We start from the raw sequence: 22,112 nt of genomic DNA on the forward strand, positions 1-22,112 counted from the left end.
TAATTATATAACTTCTACCGCTTTTATGATACTTGAAAATCAGCATTTAACATGTTTGAATTGGAAAAATTATTAGCAAGTTATGGTCATCCGATTCTAAGAGAGAGAATAAAGTATTTGGGGAAATGTAAGTACGATATTTTAGATAGCAATAACCCCAATATTGTATCATTCAATCTTTTTGGACAAGAAAATGAAACTGTTTTTGACCATGATGATTTTGTATATAAACTATATTTTTCTACTTTAAAATACACTGAGGAAAATAAAAAAAGTTTAACTTTAGAAAATAAAGAAAATTATCCAAAGAAGGGATTTTTGACAAATATTAAAAAAAAATCCTTTAAGGATTTTAATTTAGTAATAGAAGTTTATAACGAACATATTCGACAGCTTTGGAATGACGCAAAACAACTCATTGAGCATTATAGGAATATTGCTAGTAATGATATCGAAATATATGAATGTAAAAACATCAATGATTGTTTGATAATTTACTTACCAAGTAGTTCAATAATGGAAGTATTTTCCGATTTAAATAATAGTAATGCATCAAAAAACGCAGCTTTTGAAATGATAACTTCCTCGATAAAAAGCTGCCTTTATTGTGGTAGCCTTCTAAATACAATAAGATACATGTCATTCTATTGTTCACTGGAAAGCAAAACAATTGCAGAAGAGATCAACATTGAAAACTACTCTCTTATATATATTACTTTACTTTCAAATAAGAAAATATATGCGTTTTACCCTGATTTGCAAATTAAAGATAAATTCGCAATACTAGCAATTGAATTTTTTGACAAATTAATAAGAAGAAATATATTAACTAATAACTTTGTTCAAGAGATATCAATTGCAATTAATCAAAGTGAGATTTCTATTTTTAAAAATCAGTTTGGTTTTGATAAAATATCAATATCTTTTTCGAACACATTGCCGAAGAGTGTTGATGAAATCTTTTCAAATCAAAAAACTGACATTAATTCCAGTGATAAATCTTTTATAATTTTTTGTATCCCAATTTCTTGGCTAGATTCCACCGACGATTACATTAAATTATATTTCGCCGGTTTCATAACATTAATTAATAATCTATTACTAAAAATGATCCCACAATGCAAAAGCACAATTAGATGTGGGCTAAGAAAACATGTACTTGAATTAACCAACCAAGAATATGAAGGATGCTAACACAGTTTAAATTTAATATATTGTTTGGCTTCATTAACTGATTTTATAGCGCCCTGATTACCACATAAAATTAATTAAAGCGCCTGTAAAGAATTTATACTTAAAAGCTATTTTCTATGAGTACCTACTTTATAGCAAACAATATTTACAGAACAATAAATTGTTGTTCGTACCACTTGAAAACAAATAAAAATATTTAGTTGGGATAATGGGCGGATCAGATTCACCTATTGGACCAAAACTTCGCATTCGGCTTAAGGCAGAAAATTCTGAAACAGAGGCTGGTCTTAAAAATAAAAAAAAAAGAAAATATGTTTCATTTAATAATGGGAACATTGAAACTGCAGCAGAAGACTCCAAAGTATCTCTTTTACTTGAATGTAATCCACCTTCTTTGCGTAGAGTGGAGTTCGCAGAAGTTTTGAATATTAAAATAAATCAGAATATTGATAATAAGGAAGATACAATTGATCTAATGTCAGACGAGTCGGTTGAAAATGAAGAAACAATAGATTATCTTGATAACCTTGAGCTAGAAGCGAAAAAAATAATTGAGAAAAACGGCCTGAAAAACAAATTTGATAATCAGGTATCAAAACAAAACACCGAAAATAAGGACTTCAAAAACAATGAAGTAAACTTGCCAGATAATGATTTACCTATAATTGTCAATCTTGAATGTGATGAAGAAAACAAAACCAACCATAGTAGCCAAGATAACAAAAACCAGGTAAGCGCAAATAACAGAGTTTCTTCTCCCATATACAACAGTTTAACACAAATAAACAGTCAAAGTATTTTGACTCCACAACCCATTCAAATCGCTCCAAATGTTGTCCAGCAACCACTGAGAACATTTGCTAACTCTCTATTACTTTCAAAAGAAAAATTTTCTTTAAGATCTTTCACTCCATTTGATCCTAACTTTAACTCTGAACTCTTATTAAAAATTCAACTTCCAGAATCAATAAATCAACTATATTCCTTAGAAAGTACTGCAAAACAAGAGATAAGAGAAATTTCTGAAATTGATGAAGCAGACAAGAAAATACCAATAGTTATTCCAACTTGTTCTGAATGGTTTGATATTGACTCTGTACACCCTATTGAACTTGAAATGCTTTCTCCTATCTTTAACAATGAAATAATTGATCTAAGAGCAGACGAGAAACAAGATTACAAGATTGAAGTGAACGGCAAAAAGAATAAAAACTTTTTGGAGGAAAAGACCAATTTACTAAATGATGAAAAAATTAATGAATATAAGTTAATCAGAAACAAAATTATTGAAATATATAGGGAAACCCCTAGACAATACCTTACTGTCACTGAATGTAGAAGACGTATTATATTTACAGGAGATGTTGCTTTTTTACTAAAACTACATACTTATCTCGAATTTTGGGGTTTAATCAATTTTCAAGCAGATCCTAAAACATTTCCTCCAAAAATAAGGAAATTTCGTGACTATAGGCTTAATGATTTCAATAATAAATACACTGAAGATAGGCAAATTCCAAATGTTTCTCGTATAAATGATGAAGCTATAAACAATCCATTCATAAACTCAATGTTAGTGCAATGCATCTCATGCGGAAAGTCATGTATTTATTCATATTACATTCTTAGAGCTGGGGTTGTTTGTGGTGTCTCAGTCGCGGTTTTGGACCGTTGTGTTTGGTGTATTAGGTGCTACTCAGAAGGGAGATACCCACCTATTTTAAACTCCGGCCATTTCATTAAAGTTGATACACCGGTTGTCTCATCATTAACCAGCCCGGAAGAAATTCCTAGAACTGGGGTTTTAGGCATTGCTTCCTGGACCAAAGAAGAAGTGCAGAAACTTATTGAAGGCATTGAATATTATGGTGATGATTGGGATGCAATATCTTATCACCTTGGGAATGCAAAAACACCTCAAGAATGTGTTGCTTACTTTATTCAACTACCAATAGAAGAACCTTTCATGAGGAATATTAACCCATCAAAACACACAAAACCATCATTTCCATTTATGGATGTTAGTAATCCGCTGATGACACAGATCGCACTAATAGCATCCACAATCAACCCTGTGGTCGCAGCATCCGCTGCTAAGTCCGCCCTAGACAGAATATTGGAAATCGAAGGTTATAAAGATAAAATTCCCAATGAAGTTTCTTTTCTTTCTGATAAAAAAAATCCCTTTGTTAGAGATGAAACGGCGGAAAGTGACGCCAATGATACTCATTTCACTGCGAAAGATAACCAATATCTACCGCAATTCATACCAAAAATTTCTTCGGCAAAATGGCCAAGCTCTGCTTTGTTGGGCGAAGAAGGCATTCAACAGGTTTGTTCAAAGGCTCTAGAAAACGCCGCGTTTAGAGCAAGAGAACTTGCTGAATGGGAGAGGAATGAGATTCAAAATATAATGCCTTACTTGATTGATAACACAATTAATAGAGTGGAGCTGAAACTAAGACAGTTTAGACATTTGCAATCTATGATAGACGAGGAAAGGAATGTATTGGAAGTTAGACTTGAAAAAATAAAGAAAGAAGACGATGAAATCAAATCCAAACTTAGTAACGCTAGGAGCCAAATTATTTCAAAACAAACTTTAAGATTGTAGAACCACTCGTAATTATGGTTTACTTTTGATTCTTTCTGGACCGTTTCCGTGTGCGGGTTCAACGAGCCCCATAATGTTTGTATTCACCAATTTTAAGTCGTCCGTGGATGTGAGGCGTAGATGCCCGAGTCGGTCTAAGGGGCCAGACTTAAGATCTGGTGTACACATGTACTCCAGGGTTCGAATCCCTGTCTACGCATTTTTATATAAAAGCATTTAAAGTAGCCCCCGCAAGAGCGCTAAAGCATTCTACGTTATTTCTAGGATGTTTTCATTAATGGAGGGAACAAATCCTCGTCATTCCTATGTTGCACGAGCTTGTATAGATTGCTCTTATAACCCGTAACATTGTCAGTTTTGATTCTGTTGGAATTTGGCTCATTTCCCAAGACTGGGAAATTTAAGGCGGACATTCTTGAATTTTGGCTACTTTTTTTTTCATTAAGGAAGTTAAGACTACGATTAAAGTTCACTATTTCATCATCTATTAAACAGTTTTCCACTTTAATTTCACTATTTAACAAATCAAAACAGTTAATTTGTTTGATTGATTCTTTTTTACCCAGTCTTTTTCCTAATTCTTCTTCAAATATCTTTTTCGTTTTTGTTGTAATAAACGGTGTTAAATCTATGCCTACTATATGTATTCTAGAGCCGATTGGAATGTGGTTCAAGAATTTATATTTTCTCATGTTTTGATCATTCAAGTTCAACTCTTTTATCGAAGTAACTGAAACATTCAAAAGTGCTTTGGGTAAATTTTCAATAGAGCCAAATTCGGTCTGTAGCACTTTAACATAAAATGGTTCTAAAAACACTAATTGGCCATCAAATAGCTGGTAAAAATAAAAAAAATCTTTTATTTTACTTTGAATACCGCAATTAGCTGAAGAATTAATGAAACTATATTCTAGTTCTTCTAATAGTTCAGATTCGTTGTATTGCGAAAACAGTAGGCCAAAAGTGTCATTTAAAAAAATTTCGTGCTCAGGAATAGCAACTCCTCTTAATTCTAAAGCGTTTTCTATTATTGAAATACATTCCTCAATGTAGCTAATCTCCTCACTTGAATTTTTTTTATTTTCTAGTTTCCTTATTCTTAGCATTTGAAGATCACATAATAATACATCATTTTGGTTTGAAATTAATCCAATTCTTTGAAACTGAGCACCTTTCTCATTTTTTTCTAGTAAAATTTTCTCATTTGAATTACTAATATTGACTTTAAAATGAACAAGTGGGCTCGAAATATTTCTGAAAAGAAGGCATAAGTTAATTACTGAACCTAATTGGACTTTTTGAACTATTTGATATCTTAATGAAACAAGTTCGTTTAAAAACACGTTTGAGAAACATATTGGGCATTTAAATTTCTTTGCATATTCTTCATTTTTCAAAATGTTATTCATAAGTTTTATTATGCAAGGCCAACAATAAATATGGCCACAATTAGATATTTTTGGAACAAGTAAGTCAGAATCAAGGCAGATTGGGCATTTAATAAACTCGTCGCTATCAAAGTATATTAAGTCAATTAAGCCTACATTCTCCCACTCAAATGCCACTTTATTAGGTGAAAATACTGAATTATTCCTTTTTGCATTAAAGTCTTTTAAGAGAAACACTCTGTAATTTTGTTGAACAAACTGGAATTTGTTTGGAGCTGAGAACAACTCTTTCCTGGAAATCGAACTCATAATTCATATAAGTACTGATTAATTAATGAAAGGAACTTTCCCATTCTTATTTTTACAATATGATATGTTAAACTATTGCACAAGCTTACATTCTAAATAAGTAAAACCATATTTTTCGATGGCTTTAAATTTTTCCAATGGCGGTATAATGGTTAGATAGGTTTTTTTTTCTACAATATTCTTACTTAGATACTCGAGAATCTGTGCACATGTAAGTTTCATAGAGATATCAAAGCATTGCCTTTCAAAAATGAAGAATATTAGTGGGTTGAGGCAAAATAGTCTTGCTAAGGAAAAAAAAGAAAATTTATCGGATATACTGAGCTCCGTTAACGGAAATAAAGTTTGTGCCGATTGTGGTACTAAAACTCCTAGATGGGCATCGGTAAACCTTGGAATTCTAATATGCATTGACTGTAGTGGAGTACACCGCCATCTTGGTGTTCATATATCAAAGGTTAAAAGTATTTCCTTAGATACCTGGAATAATGACTGGATAGAAAGGTGTATGAAAATAGGTAATTACATTTCTAATAAATACTATGAGTACAAATTACCTAACGGTTTTCAACGTCCAAGTTGGGGTAGTCAACAACACTCTATTGTAGAGCAATGGATTAGAGACAAATATGAATTTAAGCTTTACACTCCCGATAATACAATTCCACCTTCATTACAAATTGAAAATCTGGAGGCATCAGTACTTCACGAAAAAACTACATTGAATTGTAACAATTTTGAGGATTTTGTTCAACCTCAGAAATCTAACTATTTAATTTCTAATAATTTGTTAGAAATCGAAGTGGAAAAGAAAGATACATTAAGCAAAGGTGAGAAAGTCTTTAATTTAGAGTTCAATCAATTAGGAAACAAAACTGTAAACTCGAATATGAAAAACAAAGAAGACCTTGAAAATCTAACTGAAAGAACTCCTGAAAGAGAGAGCTCATATAAAAGTGTTGAAGTTAACAAAATAAAAAATGTAAAGCAAGCTATAGAGAAGATTTATGATGGCAACACCGAAACGCCGCTTTCATTAAATCACTTTAATCAAATCTTAAATGCAAGTATAGGAAATATTGAGAAATCAACAGATGTTGGCAATATTGGTAAAATTGGTTCTGGTCCTGGTATCGATTTGTCTAAAGAATTTAAAAGTGAAATAGGAAACAGCAATCACATCGGTGAACATTCTAAAAAACCGTGTCCTTTCAGTTCTATTGATGCATTCTCTATTATAAAGGGGTCATTTTCTAGATAACTTAGGATTACTTTCCTTCTAAATCCGAAAGTTTACCATTAATTTGTTCTTTCTTTTTAATGTGTTTTTTAATTTAATTACATATGTACCCCATTTTTTCGCCGCTGAACTTTGTTTACTTTAGATAATATACATTGATATTTTTCAGAAGTTATGAAAGCAATAATTTTATCGGGAGGTTATGGTTCTAGGCTTCGCCCATTAACTCTTACAAAGCCCAAGTCAATTGTTGAGTTATGTAATATCCCAATCATAGAATTCCAAATTGCACAGTTTGCTAATATTGGGGTAACTGATATAATTGTAGCACTTAATTACAAAGCTAACGAACTTATCCCCACACTAAAAATAATTGAAGATAGGTATGCAATAAAGATCCACTTGAGTATCGAGGAAAAGCCATTAGGCACTGCAGGCCCAATTAAATTAGCACAGAATTTCTTAAAAGAAGACGAACCTTTTTTTGTTTGCAATTCAGATATAATATGTAATTTCCCATTGAGAGAAATGCTTAATCTTTATCAAAAAAAGAACGTTAATTCTGAATGTAGTGGTGTTATTCTTATTAAACAAGTTCCCGATCCTTCAAAATTTGGGGTAGTGTTACATGACGAGAATACTCTCATGGTAAAAAGATTTATCGAAAAACCGAAGGATTTTGTCGGAGATTTTATTAACGCAGGAATTTACATTTTATCGAAAAAAATACTTGGTCTTATTAAACCTGATCAACAAGTTTCTATAGAAAAAGATGTATTCCCTATCATGGCATCTTCAAATACGCTTTACTGCAGTAAATTCTCTACAGATAATGCTAACATATGGGCAGACATAGGAAATCCGAAGGATTTCCTATTGGGAAGCAAATTATTTATGGAATTTCTTAAATCTAATTTGGCTCCAGCACAGAGTCTGCATAAAGAGGAATACGAGTCTAAGATAGAATTACTTAAACAGCTCCTTAGGGAAAATCAGCTAGAATTGTCTTCCGATTCATCGGAGCTCAAGGTCACAGGAAATGTTGTTATTCATTCCACAGCTTTAATAGGGAAAAATTGCAGTATTGGTCCTAATGTTGTTATTGGAAAGAATTGTAAAATTGGGGAGGGTGTAAGGTTAAAGGATTGCGTAATATTTGACAATACATATATCGGCAATTATTCAAACATTTCTGATTCAATTATTGGATGTTATTGCAATATTGGGAATTGGGTGAGAGTAGACGGATTGTCTGTATTTGGGGATGATGTAAACGTCCAAGACGAGTTATTTATTAACTCCACTATTATACTTCCTAACAAAAGTGTGACAGCATCCATCAAAACTCCGGGCACGATCTGTTTATGATAAGATGTCTTTAAAAATAGACCGTTAAATATGCATAGTTTCGTACTTCCTTTTGTACAAGTAAAACATTCCCCACATAAATTCTCCGTATCCTTACATGGAACTTGTCTCAAATGCGGCAAGCGTTAAGACCCCATAAATGATATTAATTTGAGGGACATTGTACTTTATAATAGATATTTTGTGGATATATGGATATAAAGACTGATGAAATGATCTTGCTATACATTCTATCCTTTTTTATTTCTATATTCGTTAATTTTCCTGGTGCCTCATCCAAAGTCATACTGGACCCTTTGCAACATGATATTCAAATACTAACGGCACCAAATTTTGAGAGCTTATTATCAAAGTACCGTATAAATGGTGTTACATCTGTCTTTTTCTACGAAGATGACAAGAGCACTTTAAACGAGCTTCTAGGGTGGTACAATGAAGCAGCAAAGGAATTAAAGGGGATGGCCAAAGTTGCAGCAATAAATTGTAAGGAGTTTAAAGATTTTTGCAACAAAGTAGGTGATATTGGGAAGATAGTCATTTACCCGGTTCTCCCAATTCCAAAATTTGAATTTAGTGGAGAGAGAAGTGTAAGAGGACTTAAGAGTCAACTTTTAAGGTACATTCCCAAGGATAATGTGTCAATGATAGGAATTCCAAATGAACAAAATTCCAAAATAATTAAAATTGAAGACTTCCTTACTAGACATATTTCTGTTCCGAAAATACTAGTTTTTAGTGAAAAAGAGTTACCCCCAACAATTATTCATTCACTTGCGAACGAGTTCGATAAGAAACTTTTGTTTGGTTTCATTCCTAACTGTAAAAAGAGTGAAATTTCTATTGGAATTGCAAGGAAGTTTCAAATTTCAAGTTTTCCGAGCATTATGGTGTACAAAAATACCTCTAAACCACCAGAGTTTTATAAAGGTGAGATCAAATTCTTGCCATTATTTGAATTCTTGAATGTTTATGCAGAGACATTTGTAATGGGAGGTGGGTTTTCGGATAATGAATCTCAAGATCCAAGCTCAAAACCATGGTTGTTGCAACGAATCCCTGAGTTAACAGGGCTCTCATATAGTGATATATGTGGAAAGTATAAAAATTTATGTGTTATCTACTTGAAAAATGGAGAAATTTCCCTGGAGGAGCAATCTATGTTAGAAGAACTGCAGGATTTGTTTACTCCTCATATTTCAGGTAGAGGTACAACATTTAAATGGATGTGGATGAATATTTTGATTGAAGAAGAATTCATGAAACTTTTCAATGATGACGGTAAAAAGATTACTCTTCCATCTGCTGTGGTTTTAGGTACAAATAAAAGACTTAAGTTCACGGTTCTCCCGAAAAATATCGAGGGAGATCTTCAAGTTGCAAACAAGGATACAATTAAGGACTTTCTAGATAAGGTGATCGGTGGTGATGCTAGATTCACTAATATTAAGGGGCAGAAATTACCTAAGTTTGCCGACAGAACACAGAATAAGAATGCGGCATCAGAGAAAAGCAGAGATGAATTATAGTTTTTAAAGGAATCCTTAATTTTAGTCTTAGTTTGTTTTTGTATTTATTCCTGGATACAATCGGATTCAGAGTCTTATTTTTATGGTAGGGGATGACCAATTATTTTAAAATTAGTGAGGCGTTGCTTCTATCTTCTATACAATGAATTCACGTGGGGTTCAATATTTGATTTCTAATATAATTTACTATTTCGTGCAACTTTTTAATCATATCCGTTAGGATAACTAAAAATTCAATTTAAAGAAATTTTCTATTCTTGCTCTGTAATACTGGATCTTTAGTAATCCCTTAAATGTTTGAATTTATTTGTAACAATACTTTATTAAATTTTTGAAAACCTGTGGAAATATAACGCCATTGCTTCTCAGACGTAATTTAATCTTTTTCTAATCTGGCTAGATAATAAAATTTTGCAATAATATGATTATGTATTTTCAATATTAGATTATTAGAATTAATAAATGCTAATTTGTTCGAGTAAAAATTTTTTATAAATTGATTTTCAACTTCTACGAATTAAAATGATTGATTTGCATTAATCTGAAAATAAATCAACTACTAAAGAGTTTTTTATCATTTCTGTGAATATTATAATATTAGGCATTATCAATATTTTATTAAGTTTAGAATTAACAACAATTCACTATGAAAAGTTAATATAAGATTACAAATCAAGATAAAATAATTAAAATATTCTAAATATATGATCTATTAACCTAAAAAAAATAATAAAACTATTAATTAGTTGATCAAAATATAATTCTTGACTAACTTGCAAATAAACATATAGATACTACTTTCCATTTTTTTGAAAAGATACTCAATTTTTTCAATAATTTGATCAATATTAATCTCTTTAAAAAAATAATCATTCGTTGATATAATGTACAATATTGAAACTGCTGAAAAACTAAATAATCTTTCTAAGCATTTATCTTTCAAATCTCGTCTTTCATCAGAAATATATCTTCCAAAAATATGTTTAACTACCGAAGAAAGAAGAGATAATTTGCTTTTTTCAAACTCAATGCTGTTTTCCCTATAATTGAAGTATGCATAGGCCTTCCAAATATACAAAATTGTTAAAATAGGATATTTTAAAGTTTTTAATGGAATAATGTCCTCAATATTGCATAAAGATGAATTTGATTTTTTAATATTCGAAACAATGACACTGTAAATTAAATTTATATTAGATTCTTCCAAATAAAAATAATTTATTTCAAATTTATCTGTGAATGCTACATAATTACATATTTGATCTTTTATACATTCATCGGAGTTATCTATAATGCTTGAAGTACAGTTCAAATGTGCTGTAATCGTAGATAGTTGCATTTTAACAGTTTTCGAGAGAGTGCAATTAAAGAAAAGTGAAACATTTGATAACTTAGTTTCAGAGTTTGCATGTAAGCTCAAATGATTGATTAAAGGTATAAACCATATTTTAAAAAAAATTTTGTAAAAATAATTATTGTTTTCCTGATCTTTTGGTAAAATAATATATGATTTGGATAATTCGATTAAAAACTCAGAAAGCAAATTAAATAATTGAAATTTTGTAGATTGTTTGCAATTACAACCACTGATTATTGTCACGAAAATACTCATTTTGTCTTCTAGAGATAAAATTGAATCATTTTGTTGGGTAATAAGAGTTTTAATTATAAAGAAAGAATACAAAAAATTTGTTCCATTTTTCATGAAAATTAGAACTTGATCAATAATTGAAAGTAAAAATTTTCTCGGCAAATAGGCCCAAAATGGTAAGGTAGAAATAATTGATTTTTGATTTTGAAATGGCAAAATTGATATAATATTGTTCTGTATCATTTGTTTCTTATTTACAAAAAACGTCATGACACTTTTACAAATATTAATTGATAGTGATCTATCTTCGAGTTGAAATGATATTCTATTCATTATGTAATCTTCTAATATTAATAATAAATTACATATTAGACTGGTGGGGTATTGCTTTCCTTCATCAACAGAGTTATAATATAAAAAAAAAATGAGTTTCGGGATAGTTGAAATCCAATATTTAGCTAATATCACATCATTTTTTAATGTGGAAATATTTTTAAAATTTAATCGTTCATTGGTAGAAACCAAAATATGCTCTATAGGACTCCAAATTGAAAAATCCTGATCAATGCAATAATTTTGTAAATATCCAACATTACTCAAAATTAGTGGAAGAAACAGTATTACTCTTAATGCTGTAATAGTCAACTTTCCATTTTCATTAACTACGTTTTCCGTGTAATTTATTGTATGGATTAGTAATAATTGGAATACTTCTTTAGAAGAAAGAATGTTTCTTTTGTTATTGAACTCCAAAGGAATATTATTAAACCCTTGATCAAAAAATTCATGTTTAATTTCATTTATATCAAACTCCTGCATATTAAGCTGATTTAATGTGTCGTTTATATCGAGTATCATTGATAATAAATAAAATAAGGTATACTTGTTAGGAGTGAAGAATTTTTTTAGTAACTCACGATTAAAAAAACTCAAGTACATCATTTCTATTCCCTCCAAAAAAATGAATTCAAAAATCTCTGAATGATTACTATCAAGTAAAAGCTCATTTTCATTATTACTTTGTTTTGAGAAGTATTTTAAAATATAAAAATAATCTTGAATAATTTTATTCATATCTTTATGGTTTTCTGGCAAAATAAATGATGGAAGTAAATAAATCCTTAGTAATAACAACTTTTCAATGTAAAAAACTGACAAGTTTGATTCACCATAAGAACTGAAACTTGAGTCAATTTTCAATTCCAGTTGGATTTTCTTCATGGAACCACATATTTTATTCAATTGTTTACTTTTATTAATAAAACTCCCACCATATTTGTTAATAGAATACAATGTATCTAATATTATAGATGATAAAAAAGAAAGAATATATTCACGATCATTTAATACAAACGTCGGAATATTTGGTATCAATGATCTTTTTATTCGTATTGAAGAACAATTATCATGTTTCATCTTTTTTTGGTTTTGAAATAAATTCATTCCACTAAATGAAATATGGTCGTTAAATTTTTGTTCTCTCTTTGAAATGATTTCAAATGAAATATGAATTAAAGAATCATATAACTGTGAGATTGAGTTTTTCAATTCAAAATGACTAATTTCATCCAATTCATAGTCATTCAATTTTTTCAATTTTAATAGAACTTGATTAATAATTTCTCGAATTGTAACAGTTATTATAAATAAACTGTCCAATGCATTATAAAAATTTACCGATTGGGCGATCCTACATACTAATGGGGACCAACCAAGAAGATATTGTAAAGTGATGAATTTTTCTTTGTATTTTCCAAATTCAATTAATAGATATTCATTTAAAAAAATCAATCCATCAATTCTAACTTCGTTCCGAATATGTGAAAGAGTACCTCTAATTTGCATAAAAATGTTCTCTGAAAAAGGCACAATAATACTATTGTTTTTTGATTTTAACAATTCTAACGTCATAGCATATATAGTTTTACGTACGTGCATATCGTTATCAATCCAACAGCTAGAGGTTGTATTCAAAACACGGTCTATGTTTTCATAAATAATTTTTGGATAATTCTTAACAATATCAAGTAAACTATCCGCTGATGATCTCCTAATGCTATCATTTTGTTGAAAAATAGAACCGAGTTTTTCGTTTAGCTTCACTGCATAATTTGAATGAACATCATTTAACGTTTCTTGAATCCCCTTCTGAAACAAAACTTTTATTTTTTTACTTTTGAAGGTTGTATTAGTCAAATTAACTGTCCTTGGGGTTTTCAAACTAGGTCGCTTCTCTCTTTTAAAAATAAATTGTTTTTCTTGCATTTCAGCTAATTCTATAACAACACAGTAGGATTTGACATTAACAATTGAACCGCCATTTATGGATGACTTTCTAATATACCTGATTTGTAAACAAATTAATAGTTTTTAACAAACAAATATTATATGATTAATTAAATTATGATTAACTAATAAGGAATATATTTCAGTCTATTAGATTTTTTTTCTTTAAATATAGTTATTCTAATATATCCTTGATGAGCTTCTTCTGCTCTGGCGACAAAGACTTTGGAAAACAAATATCAAATTCGAGTATCAAATCTCCTTTTTGACCTGGCTGATTCTTTATCGGCATTCCTTCATTTGGAATAATTTTTCTCGTTTTTGGATTCACTATTTCTTTAATGGGAATTTGTAAATTACGATTGTCAAGAGTTGTCACAGGACATGTAAAACCTGTTAATGCTCTAACTAAAGGAACAGTAACTTTCATAATAAGATGGCAGTCATCTCTCGTAAATCTGGAGTGAGTCTTTGTTTGAATTATAAGTACCAAATCTCCTGGTGAAGTTCCAGGAGACTCCTGATCACCTTCACCAGAGTATGTCAACTTCGTACCATCTTTCCACCCGGGTTTTATTTCTACCTCGACGATATTTTCTTCATTTCTAACTTTGTGGTCTATAAACCTCTTTCTAGTAACTTTAATTTTCTTACGTTTCCCTAAATATAACTCTTCCAAAGTAACTAATAATGGGACTTCATGTGCTCTGGGGGCAGCTTGTCTGGTTGAAGAACGACCATTATGTGTAGAGGACATGTGTACTTGTCTAAACATTCCACTTGGGCCACTAAAGAAAAATGAACTCCCTTCTTCATCGCCAAAGCTACCTGCCCTATCTGAGGCAAAAAATCTTGCGAAAATTTCATTTGGATCGATAAATATTCCTCCGCCCATTCCTCCTTGATCTGATGTAGAACCTCCAAGCCCAGCTTGTAATCCTTCAGACCCGTATTGGTCATATATATTTCTTTTTTCTTTATCACTTAACACTTCATATGCCTCGCCTAATTCTTTAAACATTTCCTCAGCCTTTTTTTTACCCTCAGGAGTAGAATTAGCTTGTTTGTCAGGATGGTATTTAATGGCAAGTTTCCTATAAGCACGCTTGATGTCTTGATCAGATGCGTCCTTGGAAATTCCTAGGATTTTGTAATAGTCCTATAAATTCGAAAAAGAAATGATTAATAAATACGAAGGATTAGAAAAATTAACTTACTTTTCCCATTGATTACTTCAATATATTAAATTTAAAGATAAAATAATGAAACTATAAAAAATAAATATCGAGATAATGGTTATTTTAATATAGACTTTTCTCCCCATCGCAATCCTCAATTAGACAATACCGGTAATTTTACAAAATATTTTTATTGTGAAATTATGAAACTAAATGCAACAAATAAATGGCATAAATAATTATAGTGTTTAATTTATGTTATTACTATTTTCATAGATAAATTAATCCCTCTTGTGCGTTATTTAAATGATATATTTGCTATTAAAAAGAATAGATATATTAGTTTAACTCGACTTTGAGACAACACCATTCTTTAGAATTTCAATGACTTTCTCATTAGCCGCAATGAAGTATGGATTGACTAGAATTTCTTTATTATAAGTGATTGGTTCCCCAAGTTTGAACTGAGTTTCTGATCCGGAAAATAATAATTCAAGTTTATAAATATCACCACAAGTTTGTTGTAATATAATATGGCTCGCACAAGTGTCCCATTCCATACAATCGTGAAACCTTGGATAAACGTCAGCACGGTTCTCAACTAGTTCAATAAATTTAATTGATGATCCAAATGGAATTTTTACGCTATTACAAAAGAATTTTTGTGCAAATGAATCTAAAATTGGGCATTGGTAGTTGTGAGATTTTAGTATTCTAATTTCGTTGTAATTAACAACGGATTTATCTGACTTAGGGATAAATTCAAGTATTGTTTTATCACAAATAACATTTGATGAATTGAATGTAGCAATTTTATACGCTCCTCTTAAATTATTAAACGAAACAAAAGAAACTCCAGTGCTTGGAATTGAGACAACTCCAAGTGTCGGTTTACCATCTTCACAAAGCCCAATATTCACAGTGAACTCCCCATTTCGTCTCAAGAATTCTTTTGTACCATCAAGTGGGTCAACGAGCCAGCATATCCTGAAAAAATAAAATTTAATTTGTATTTTATTTAGAAAAAACACTTACTTATACTCCTTTCTGTTCTCCCAAGTATTAATTTCTGATTCTTCAGAAATTATTGGTATTTGCGGCCATTTTGAAGAAAGCCTAGCACAAATTATTTCATTTGCCTTTAAATCAGCAACTGTAACCGGAGAGTTATCTTTTTCCTTGTAATTAATTCTAAGTTCTGCATCAATATTATTATAAATTTGCATGATAACTCTACTTGCAAGAAACCCAATTTCAACAACCTCTCTAACGGAAATGACTACTTTGCTGTCTAAATAGGTTTCGTAGCATGTCTTATTAAATTCGTCGAATGAATTCATTTTTAAACTTAAAAAAAATGAAAGGAAGCGCGATTAAACAATAATTCTAAAATTAGATAGAATAACTTAAACTAGTCCAGAAATAACAAATATATCATGATAACTATTCCAACAAAAAGTGAAAAATTAGATATTAACTTATTTCTGAGTTCTTCATCTGAAATCGTTATGATTAATATATATATAAATTTTAACTTACTATTATCTGGTTGCCTGCTATTTGCAAAATCCCCAAAAAAATAACGATGGGTGTAGCCCAAGCTCAAAAGCGCACCTAGTGGATTGGCGAACATTGTTATTAGAGAAATATTATTAACTCCAAATGTGAACTCGGAATTCTGAAAATATCTATTTTGCCCTTCCATGTTATAATTACGTTGCCTAGCTTCTGGTCTTTCAGCCTTTGGCCTAGGCTTCGTTTTTTTCCTAGGATCGCAATTTTCACTACCTCTGCCATAAAGCGGAATTACGTTGTCTGGATTAACACCTGCCTTGCAAACTGGGCAGTCTCCATACCCCCTATCAAGCCAGGAGCAAATACAGCTCCAACAGTACTGCATTGTAAATTGAATGATATTTATCAAAGTGATTAAAAACTTACTAAATGACCACATCTCGTGACTATGGGTTCATACGCATTTTCAAAACAAATATTGCATTCGAAACTAGTAAAGTTTCTTGACTTTTCTTCAGATTTGTGATTGTTGTCAAACTGTTCTCCACTGAGTCCAGAACCTTTTATATCAGCTCTAGTATTTGAGATATTATTTGCCTCTCCCATAAAACTTACAAATTCATAATCAAAGAATTTAATTTTCTTTCACATCTTCTATTATTAATCTATTAATAATTATATAAATTTTAAATGGCGGGTGAATACTTGTTTTATATAAATGATTAATTTAACATATAATTAAATATTGAATCCACAATATACAGCTAAGTAAGATATAATTTTCTTACGTAATAATTTTTATAAATGAAATTCATCACGTATGTGAATTCACATGAATAACAATGTAGATGGCTGCATTGAAATTAAATTCCCGCCCACACGTGGTAACAACCCTGTTCTGTTTTAGAGTTGTTTTGTTGTGACTTAAGTTGAAATCCTTATAGAGAATACAGATATTCTTTTTATTTAACGCATTATTTATTTCCCGTGTTGGTTTCTCGCATTTTTCTTGTTTTTATCCCAACTTTTCGACTTTTTTTTCTTGTTTTCAAACTATTTATAAAAATCAACCACTCCTCCGAAAAAGTATGTAATTAAATATTGACGATAAATATATCCTATATTGATACATTGAATATTATTTTATAATTATTTAAATAAAATTTGTTGGATTGAGATTCTTACATGTAAGATTTCCAAGTGGACGTACACTTATGTATGCATATTACATAAGTGACATATAATTAATAGTAGACTTTTCAGATTGTGAGAAATTTCAAAGTTATACAATAGTAATGAATAATAATTCAAAAAGGTAGGTTATTAGTTTGTTTAAGTACCCAGAATACTATTAAATTCAATAAATTAACATTAACGTCTTTACATTTAACAGGGCTGTAAAGTTAAACCTGCTTGATAATATTGAAAACCTTAAACAAAGTGTATTGCTTAATAAGGCATCAATCGAATTAAATTATTTGGAAAGATGTGAAAGAGTAGCAAATAATTGTATAAAAAAGAACAACCACAAGGATGAGAATGAGAATAAACTAAGGCTTATGTAAGTTCATAGAAAAAATTGTCTAATATATTTCTATTGCATTTTCAGGAGAAAAAGGGTTTCGATAAAGGACTTTAAAATACTCAGTCCAATTGGTGCAGGCGCGTTTGGGGTTATTAGACTTGCAGAATGCAGGCACACAGGTAGTATTTATGCGCTAAAACAAATGAGAAAAAGTATAATAAGAACAAAAAATCAGCTTGAGAGAATATATAATGAGAGAGCACTTTTAACTCAAAATGCATCCGACTTTGTTGTAAAGTTATTTTACACATTTCAAGATGATAAGCACTTATACCAAGTGATGGAATATTTGCCTGGCGGAGATTTAATGTCGTATTTAATAAAATATGATAAATTTACTGAAGAGGACACTAAATTTTACATGGCACAATTGGTTCACGCCGTAGATTTAGTCCATCAGTTAGGGTTTGTACACAGAGATGTAAAGCCAGATAACATTGTTCTTGATTCAGAGGGGCATCTCAAATTACTGGATTTCGGGCTTTGTAAGTTTTCTCCTCTAATTGAAGGCAAGAAAAAAACTAGTGGAGAATACCAAACAATAGAAAGTAATTTAAGGTGTCCAAATTCAAAAATAGAGTCAAATCAAGATAGTAATAAATCAAATGATACTTCCTTTAATGGGAAAAACAACGAAAACAGAAGTATAAATCAGGAATTTTATGGAGGGTTAAATTTATTAGAAGAGACAAAGAATGGCCAAAATAAACATCCAAATAGCCCTCTAAAACATTTGGACAGAAAGACAATTCATTCTACCGTAGGGACTCCACAATACATGGCACCCGAAATATTTCTCAGACAAGGATACACTCATCTTGTAGATTGGTGGAGTGTGGGAATACTAATGTACGAATGTCTATATGGGGGAGTGCCATTTAATGACGATACGCACAATCCAATTAAGGTTGCAATAAAAGTAATGCAGTGGGAGAAACTATTATTACTTCCACATCCGTGTAGAAAAATTTCTCCTGAGGCACTAGATCTACTAAAAAATTTATTGTGCCATCCTTCAAAAAGATTTGACGGTGAACAGATAAAAAAACATCCTTTTTTCAATGGTAAGTTCATTCATTTTGCTTATTTTTATTGAATATTATAACTTATGATAGAGGTAGATTGGGACAAATTGAGGCAATGCTCTGCTCCATTCAATAAGCAGATTAATGAAACTATTTTTAAAAATAACATAGGTACAGAACTATTTGATGAATCACCAAATAACGCAAGATACGGAGTTCAGGGTTCTTCACTAGTCGACATAAACTTCCTGGACTATACCTTTAGGAACAAGGATCGTAATTACAGCCCTAAATCAATGGGAGAGGCAATTAGAATGTGTGGATGATATTTTATAATAAAACATAAGGAAGTTCAATATAAGGGGCCAATCACAAGTCAGAAAAACGAACAAAAAAAACTAAAAATTAATTATCAGGTTCTACTCGTAGCAAAGAATTTGTCTCAAGTATTCCATTAACATTCACACCGTTTTGAAGCGTTTCTGAATTGGTAAACGCAATCATGGTTAACAAATCCGAAAGTGGGTGTGAAAATTCTGATTCATCGTCAGTATATGCACTTTCTTCAGTATAATTATTTTTATCATGGTTTCGTTTGTTATTTTCTTTTTTTTTTGATCTAAATTTTTCTTGCAATAGATTTTGGTTAAAAAGCTCTGGTTTATAGTGATTGTTTACCCAGTACTCAGAATTGTGAATAGGTAAAGGAACAGTATAGCCCTGGGGAATCAAATTGGAAAATTGATCTAATGCTTTAGAGTGAATATTTCTTGCAGATTCGAGAGTTAAAGGAATTCTCTTATCTAGCTTAGATTCTTCCCGAAATCCTCTAGACTTCTTTTTAGTGCATATTACTCTGAAACAGGAATAAAACCCTAAACTCATCATGCTATCCAAAATAAGCGGATCTGTAAAACCTTTTCCTCTTAATTTATCTACAAGCTTTTCTTTCAAAATTTCTAGCCTGTTCTTCTTATTTGGTTCGTTGCTATTTTCAGGGTGAATTTTACTATTCTTTTTAGAACTATTCCCTGATTGACTTTTAGTGTTAAAGTCAGATTCTGTTGAGTCATTTATATCCATACTTGAATCATTTGCTATTCTGTCTTTAATTTCCAACTCTTCTTTCTTAAATTCGTAAAAAGTTTCTGAAAAAACTTGTTTAACTGAAGCTCCATTAATGCTAATTTTAAAAGAAACGTATCTTTTTAATAATATTTCCATTGCCTTCTCCGGATTAATCTTCATTTCCTTTTGATTAACAGCAATTGTTTTTGTAATTCTAACTGCAGATGGTCTTCCATTAGTTACTGAATAGCCGAGCCTCTTTATATTGGTTGGCAGAGTACTCCCGATCTTACTCGATCTTGTGGCATCCAAAGGAAATTCTACATTTTCAAAGCAAAAAGGAAATGTTGCTTCCGGTTTAGTTTCGATTATTGCAACAATATCCCAATTTCTGTAGACTCCTATGTTAAATATACTCCATTCAATTTCCGCAATTCCATTTGAGCATTGAGAAGCATCTACACCTTTCATCTTCTTCCAGTCAACAACAACAGTAAACAATCCGTGCTTTTTTTCTCCCTTATTGTTACTTAATACGTTACTCTCCTTTGAAAGCCGACTTAAAGTACTGTTATGTGGAATAATTAGTTGAGATTTCCCGTGAAATAAGGTAACTTGAGTTTCAAAATCGCTATGTGTAAATTCGTTTGAAAACATATACGAACAAACTGAAGAGTGGTCATTTTTCTTAATGACAGCATCGTAATCACATTTATTACATGAAATAAACGAACCACAGTCAGGTTCTTTAGGTGGTAGAAATGCACTAAAGACTTGTCCACCTTTACAGAGATTCTTGCAAATCCCGATACTTGCAATATCCTTACCTTCACTTAAAAATAGAAAGAAACCATCAAAAACCGTGTTAATAATCAATAAAGACAAAACAATGAAAATCAAGTTCATCATTAATATCATGCATAAACTCCATGATTTACGGACAGGTGTTTATATTGGAAATCTTCAAGTAGGAAAGATAGACTACTGACGCATAAAAGAATGACAGTGGCGCCGCCAAAGCGCCGATTAGTACAAAAAAAAAAAACTTAAGCTACTACTGAAAATCAACCCATTCTTAAAATACCCGCGGCCATCAATTTTTGAATTCCATTAGCTATCGTTGGATCTTGTATAACTTGTGTAAGGGCTGCAGGATTTTGTTTGAGCTGTTCTAGAACCAATCTGAACTGAGGGTCCGAAAGTAGTGATTGTATTTCTGGGTCAGCAAGTGCATGGGCTACCTGCTCCTCGTCAATTTTATCAGAGGAAGAGACTTGCTGTATTTTTGCAATTGTATTTTTTAGACCTTCATTGCATTCTTTGTTGTCAGGATCGCATTTCAGACCCTCTTGATATGCTTGTAACGCCTTATGATACTCTTTTAAAAAGAAATGAATATTTCCTTTTCTGGACCAAGCTTTAGTAAACTTTGGGTCTATATCAAGAGCTTTTTGTACATCTAATAGTGCAGAGGGGTATTCTAATAGTTGCATATAACAAGCTGCTCTGTTGCTATATAATCTGGAGTCACTTGGATTACGTTTGATTGCCTCGTCATACTCTTTCTTAGCAGCAGGGTAATTTTTTTGTTTAAATAAATCATTTCCGTCAATGCGATGCTTTTCTGCAATTTCGGGATTAATATATGCTTCTCTTTCTGATTTCTCAATTAACCTCTCAAGCTCTTTAAGAGAAGTTCTTGTGTGCCTGTTATTATCCTCTAACAAGCTTTTTTCGTACATTTCTTTTGCCTTTTGTAACTCATTCATTTTAATATAACATGACGCCATCCTGTTATATGCCTTAGCAACTTTTGTAAAATCAGCTTTTACTTCAAATCGCCTATCTAACGCTTGTTGACAGACATCTAGGCATAATTGGTATTCTCCCATCTCTAGATAGACAGCACCTTTATTTGTTAAAAACGAAATGTCATTAGGGTCCAACTCAATTGCCAGATCATATTGAGCCAGTGCTTCATCGAATTTCCTTTCCTTGTAAAGTTTATTGCCATTATTTTTGTAGTATTCTGCAGTCTCTGTCATTTTTAAAAATTATTTGTAAATTTATTATTACTTTAAAAGAACATGAAGACAGGATTATTTGTATAAACCGCAAAAATCAACAGAATTTATGTTAATACTTGAAGGGATATATTTATCAATTTTATGATTAGATATGGATAAATATTCAATGTCTAAAGAATTGCTCTATTTCAAATATAA

General features: G+C 31.0%; 12 protein-coding genes across 12 annotated transcripts; 6 read left to right on the forward strand and 6 right to left on the reverse strand.

The window, feature by feature from the left end:
* Window positions 1-51: 51 nt before the first annotated feature.
* Window positions 52-1,194, forward strand: cubi_00552 (uncharacterized protein; the record flags this gene model as incomplete). Its single annotated transcript, XM_029017566.1, has 1 exon — window positions 52-1,194. The coding sequence occupies one exon, from the start codon at window positions 52-54 to the stop codon at window positions 1,192-1,194; it is 1,143 nt and encodes a 380-aa protein (XP_028873364.1).
* A 208-nt stretch (window positions 1,195-1,402) lies between these two features.
* On the forward strand, window positions 1,403-3,808 carry cubi_00553 (uncharacterized protein; the record flags this gene model as incomplete). Its single annotated transcript, XM_029017567.1, has 1 exon — window positions 1,403-3,808. One exon carries the CDS (start codon window positions 1,403-1,405, stop codon window positions 3,806-3,808), a length of 2,406 nt encoding a protein of 801 aa, XP_028873365.1.
* A 260-nt stretch (window positions 3,809-4,068) lies between these two features.
* On the reverse strand, window positions 4,069-5,505 carry cubi_00554 (uncharacterized protein; the record flags this gene model as incomplete). Its single annotated transcript, XM_029017568.1, has 1 exon — window positions 4,069-5,505. The coding sequence occupies one exon, from the start codon at window positions 5,503-5,505 to the stop codon at window positions 4,069-4,071; it is 1,437 nt and encodes a 478-aa protein (XP_028873366.1).
* A 250-nt stretch (window positions 5,506-5,755) lies between these two features.
* cubi_00555 (uncharacterized protein) lies at window positions 5,756-6,766 on the forward strand (the record flags this gene model as incomplete). The annotated part of the gene is made up of 1 exon (XM_029017569.1): window positions 5,756-6,766. One exon carries the CDS (start codon window positions 5,756-5,758, stop codon window positions 6,764-6,766), a length of 1,011 nt encoding a protein of 336 aa, XP_028873367.1.
* Window positions 6,767-6,919: 153 nt separating this feature from the next.
* Window positions 6,920-8,113, forward strand: cubi_00556 (GDP-mannose pyrophosphorylase; the record flags this gene model as incomplete). Its single annotated transcript, XM_029017570.1, has 1 exon — window positions 6,920-8,113. The coding sequence occupies one exon, from the start codon at window positions 6,920-6,922 to the stop codon at window positions 8,111-8,113; it is 1,194 nt and encodes a 397-aa protein (XP_028873368.1).
* A 191-nt stretch (window positions 8,114-8,304) lies between these two features.
* cubi_00557 (uncharacterized protein) lies at window positions 8,305-9,639 on the forward strand (the record flags this gene model as incomplete). The annotated part of the gene is made up of 1 exon (XM_029017571.1): window positions 8,305-9,639. The coding sequence occupies one exon, from the start codon at window positions 8,305-8,307 to the stop codon at window positions 9,637-9,639; it is 1,335 nt and encodes a 444-aa protein (XP_028873369.1).
* Window positions 9,640-10,381: 742 nt separating this feature from the next.
* cubi_00558 (uncharacterized protein) lies at window positions 10,382-13,495 on the reverse strand (the record flags this gene model as incomplete). The annotated part of the gene is made up of 1 exon (XM_029017572.1): window positions 10,382-13,495. One exon carries the CDS (start codon window positions 13,493-13,495, stop codon window positions 10,382-10,384), a length of 3,114 nt encoding a protein of 1,037 aa, XP_028873370.1.
* Window positions 13,496-13,691: 196 nt separating this feature from the next.
* cubi_00559 (heat shock 40 kda protein) lies at window positions 13,692-14,742 on the reverse strand (the record flags this gene model as incomplete). The annotated part of the gene is made up of 2 exons (XM_029017573.1): window positions 13,692-14,675; window positions 14,734-14,742. The coding sequence occupies 2 exons, from the start codon at window positions 14,740-14,742 to the stop codon at window positions 13,692-13,694; spliced, it is 993 nt and encodes a 330-aa protein (XP_028873371.1).
* Window positions 14,743-15,038: 296 nt separating this feature from the next.
* On the reverse strand, window positions 15,039-16,815 carry cubi_00560 (uncharacterized protein; the record flags this gene model as incomplete). Its single annotated transcript, XM_029017574.1, has 4 exons — window positions 15,039-15,681; window positions 15,730-15,985; window positions 16,234-16,588; window positions 16,636-16,815. 4 exons carry the CDS (start codon window positions 16,813-16,815, stop codon window positions 15,039-15,041), a joined length of 1,434 nt encoding a protein of 477 aa, XP_028873372.1.
* A 689-nt stretch (window positions 16,816-17,504) lies between these two features.
* On the forward strand, window positions 17,505-19,145 carry cubi_00561 (uncharacterized protein; the record flags this gene model as incomplete). The annotated part of the gene is made up of 4 exons (XM_029017575.1): window positions 17,505-17,524; window positions 17,603-17,770; window positions 17,819-18,858; window positions 18,910-19,145. 4 exons carry the CDS (start codon window positions 17,505-17,507, stop codon window positions 19,143-19,145), a joined length of 1,464 nt encoding a protein of 487 aa, XP_028873373.1.
* A 79-nt stretch (window positions 19,146-19,224) lies between these two features.
* On the reverse strand, window positions 19,225-20,796 carry cubi_00562 (uncharacterized protein; the record flags this gene model as incomplete). The annotated part of the gene is made up of 1 exon (XM_029017576.1): window positions 19,225-20,796. One exon carries the CDS (start codon window positions 20,794-20,796, stop codon window positions 19,225-19,227), a length of 1,572 nt encoding a protein of 523 aa, XP_028873374.1.
* Window positions 20,797-20,951: 155 nt separating this feature from the next.
* On the reverse strand, window positions 20,952-21,932 carry cubi_00563 (stress-induced protein; the record flags this gene model as incomplete). The annotated part of the gene is made up of 1 exon (XM_029017577.1): window positions 20,952-21,932. The coding sequence occupies one exon, from the start codon at window positions 21,930-21,932 to the stop codon at window positions 20,952-20,954; it is 981 nt and encodes a 326-aa protein (XP_028873375.1).
* Window positions 21,933-22,112: the final 180 nt, after the last annotated feature.

The sequence above is a fragment of the Cryptosporidium ubiquitum genome (genome assembly GCF_001865345.1).
Source record: "Cryptosporidium ubiquitum isolate 39726 chromosome Unknown contig_7, whole genome shotgun sequence".
NCBI lineage: Eukaryota > Apicomplexa > Conoidasida > Eucoccidiorida > Cryptosporidiidae > Cryptosporidium > Cryptosporidium ubiquitum.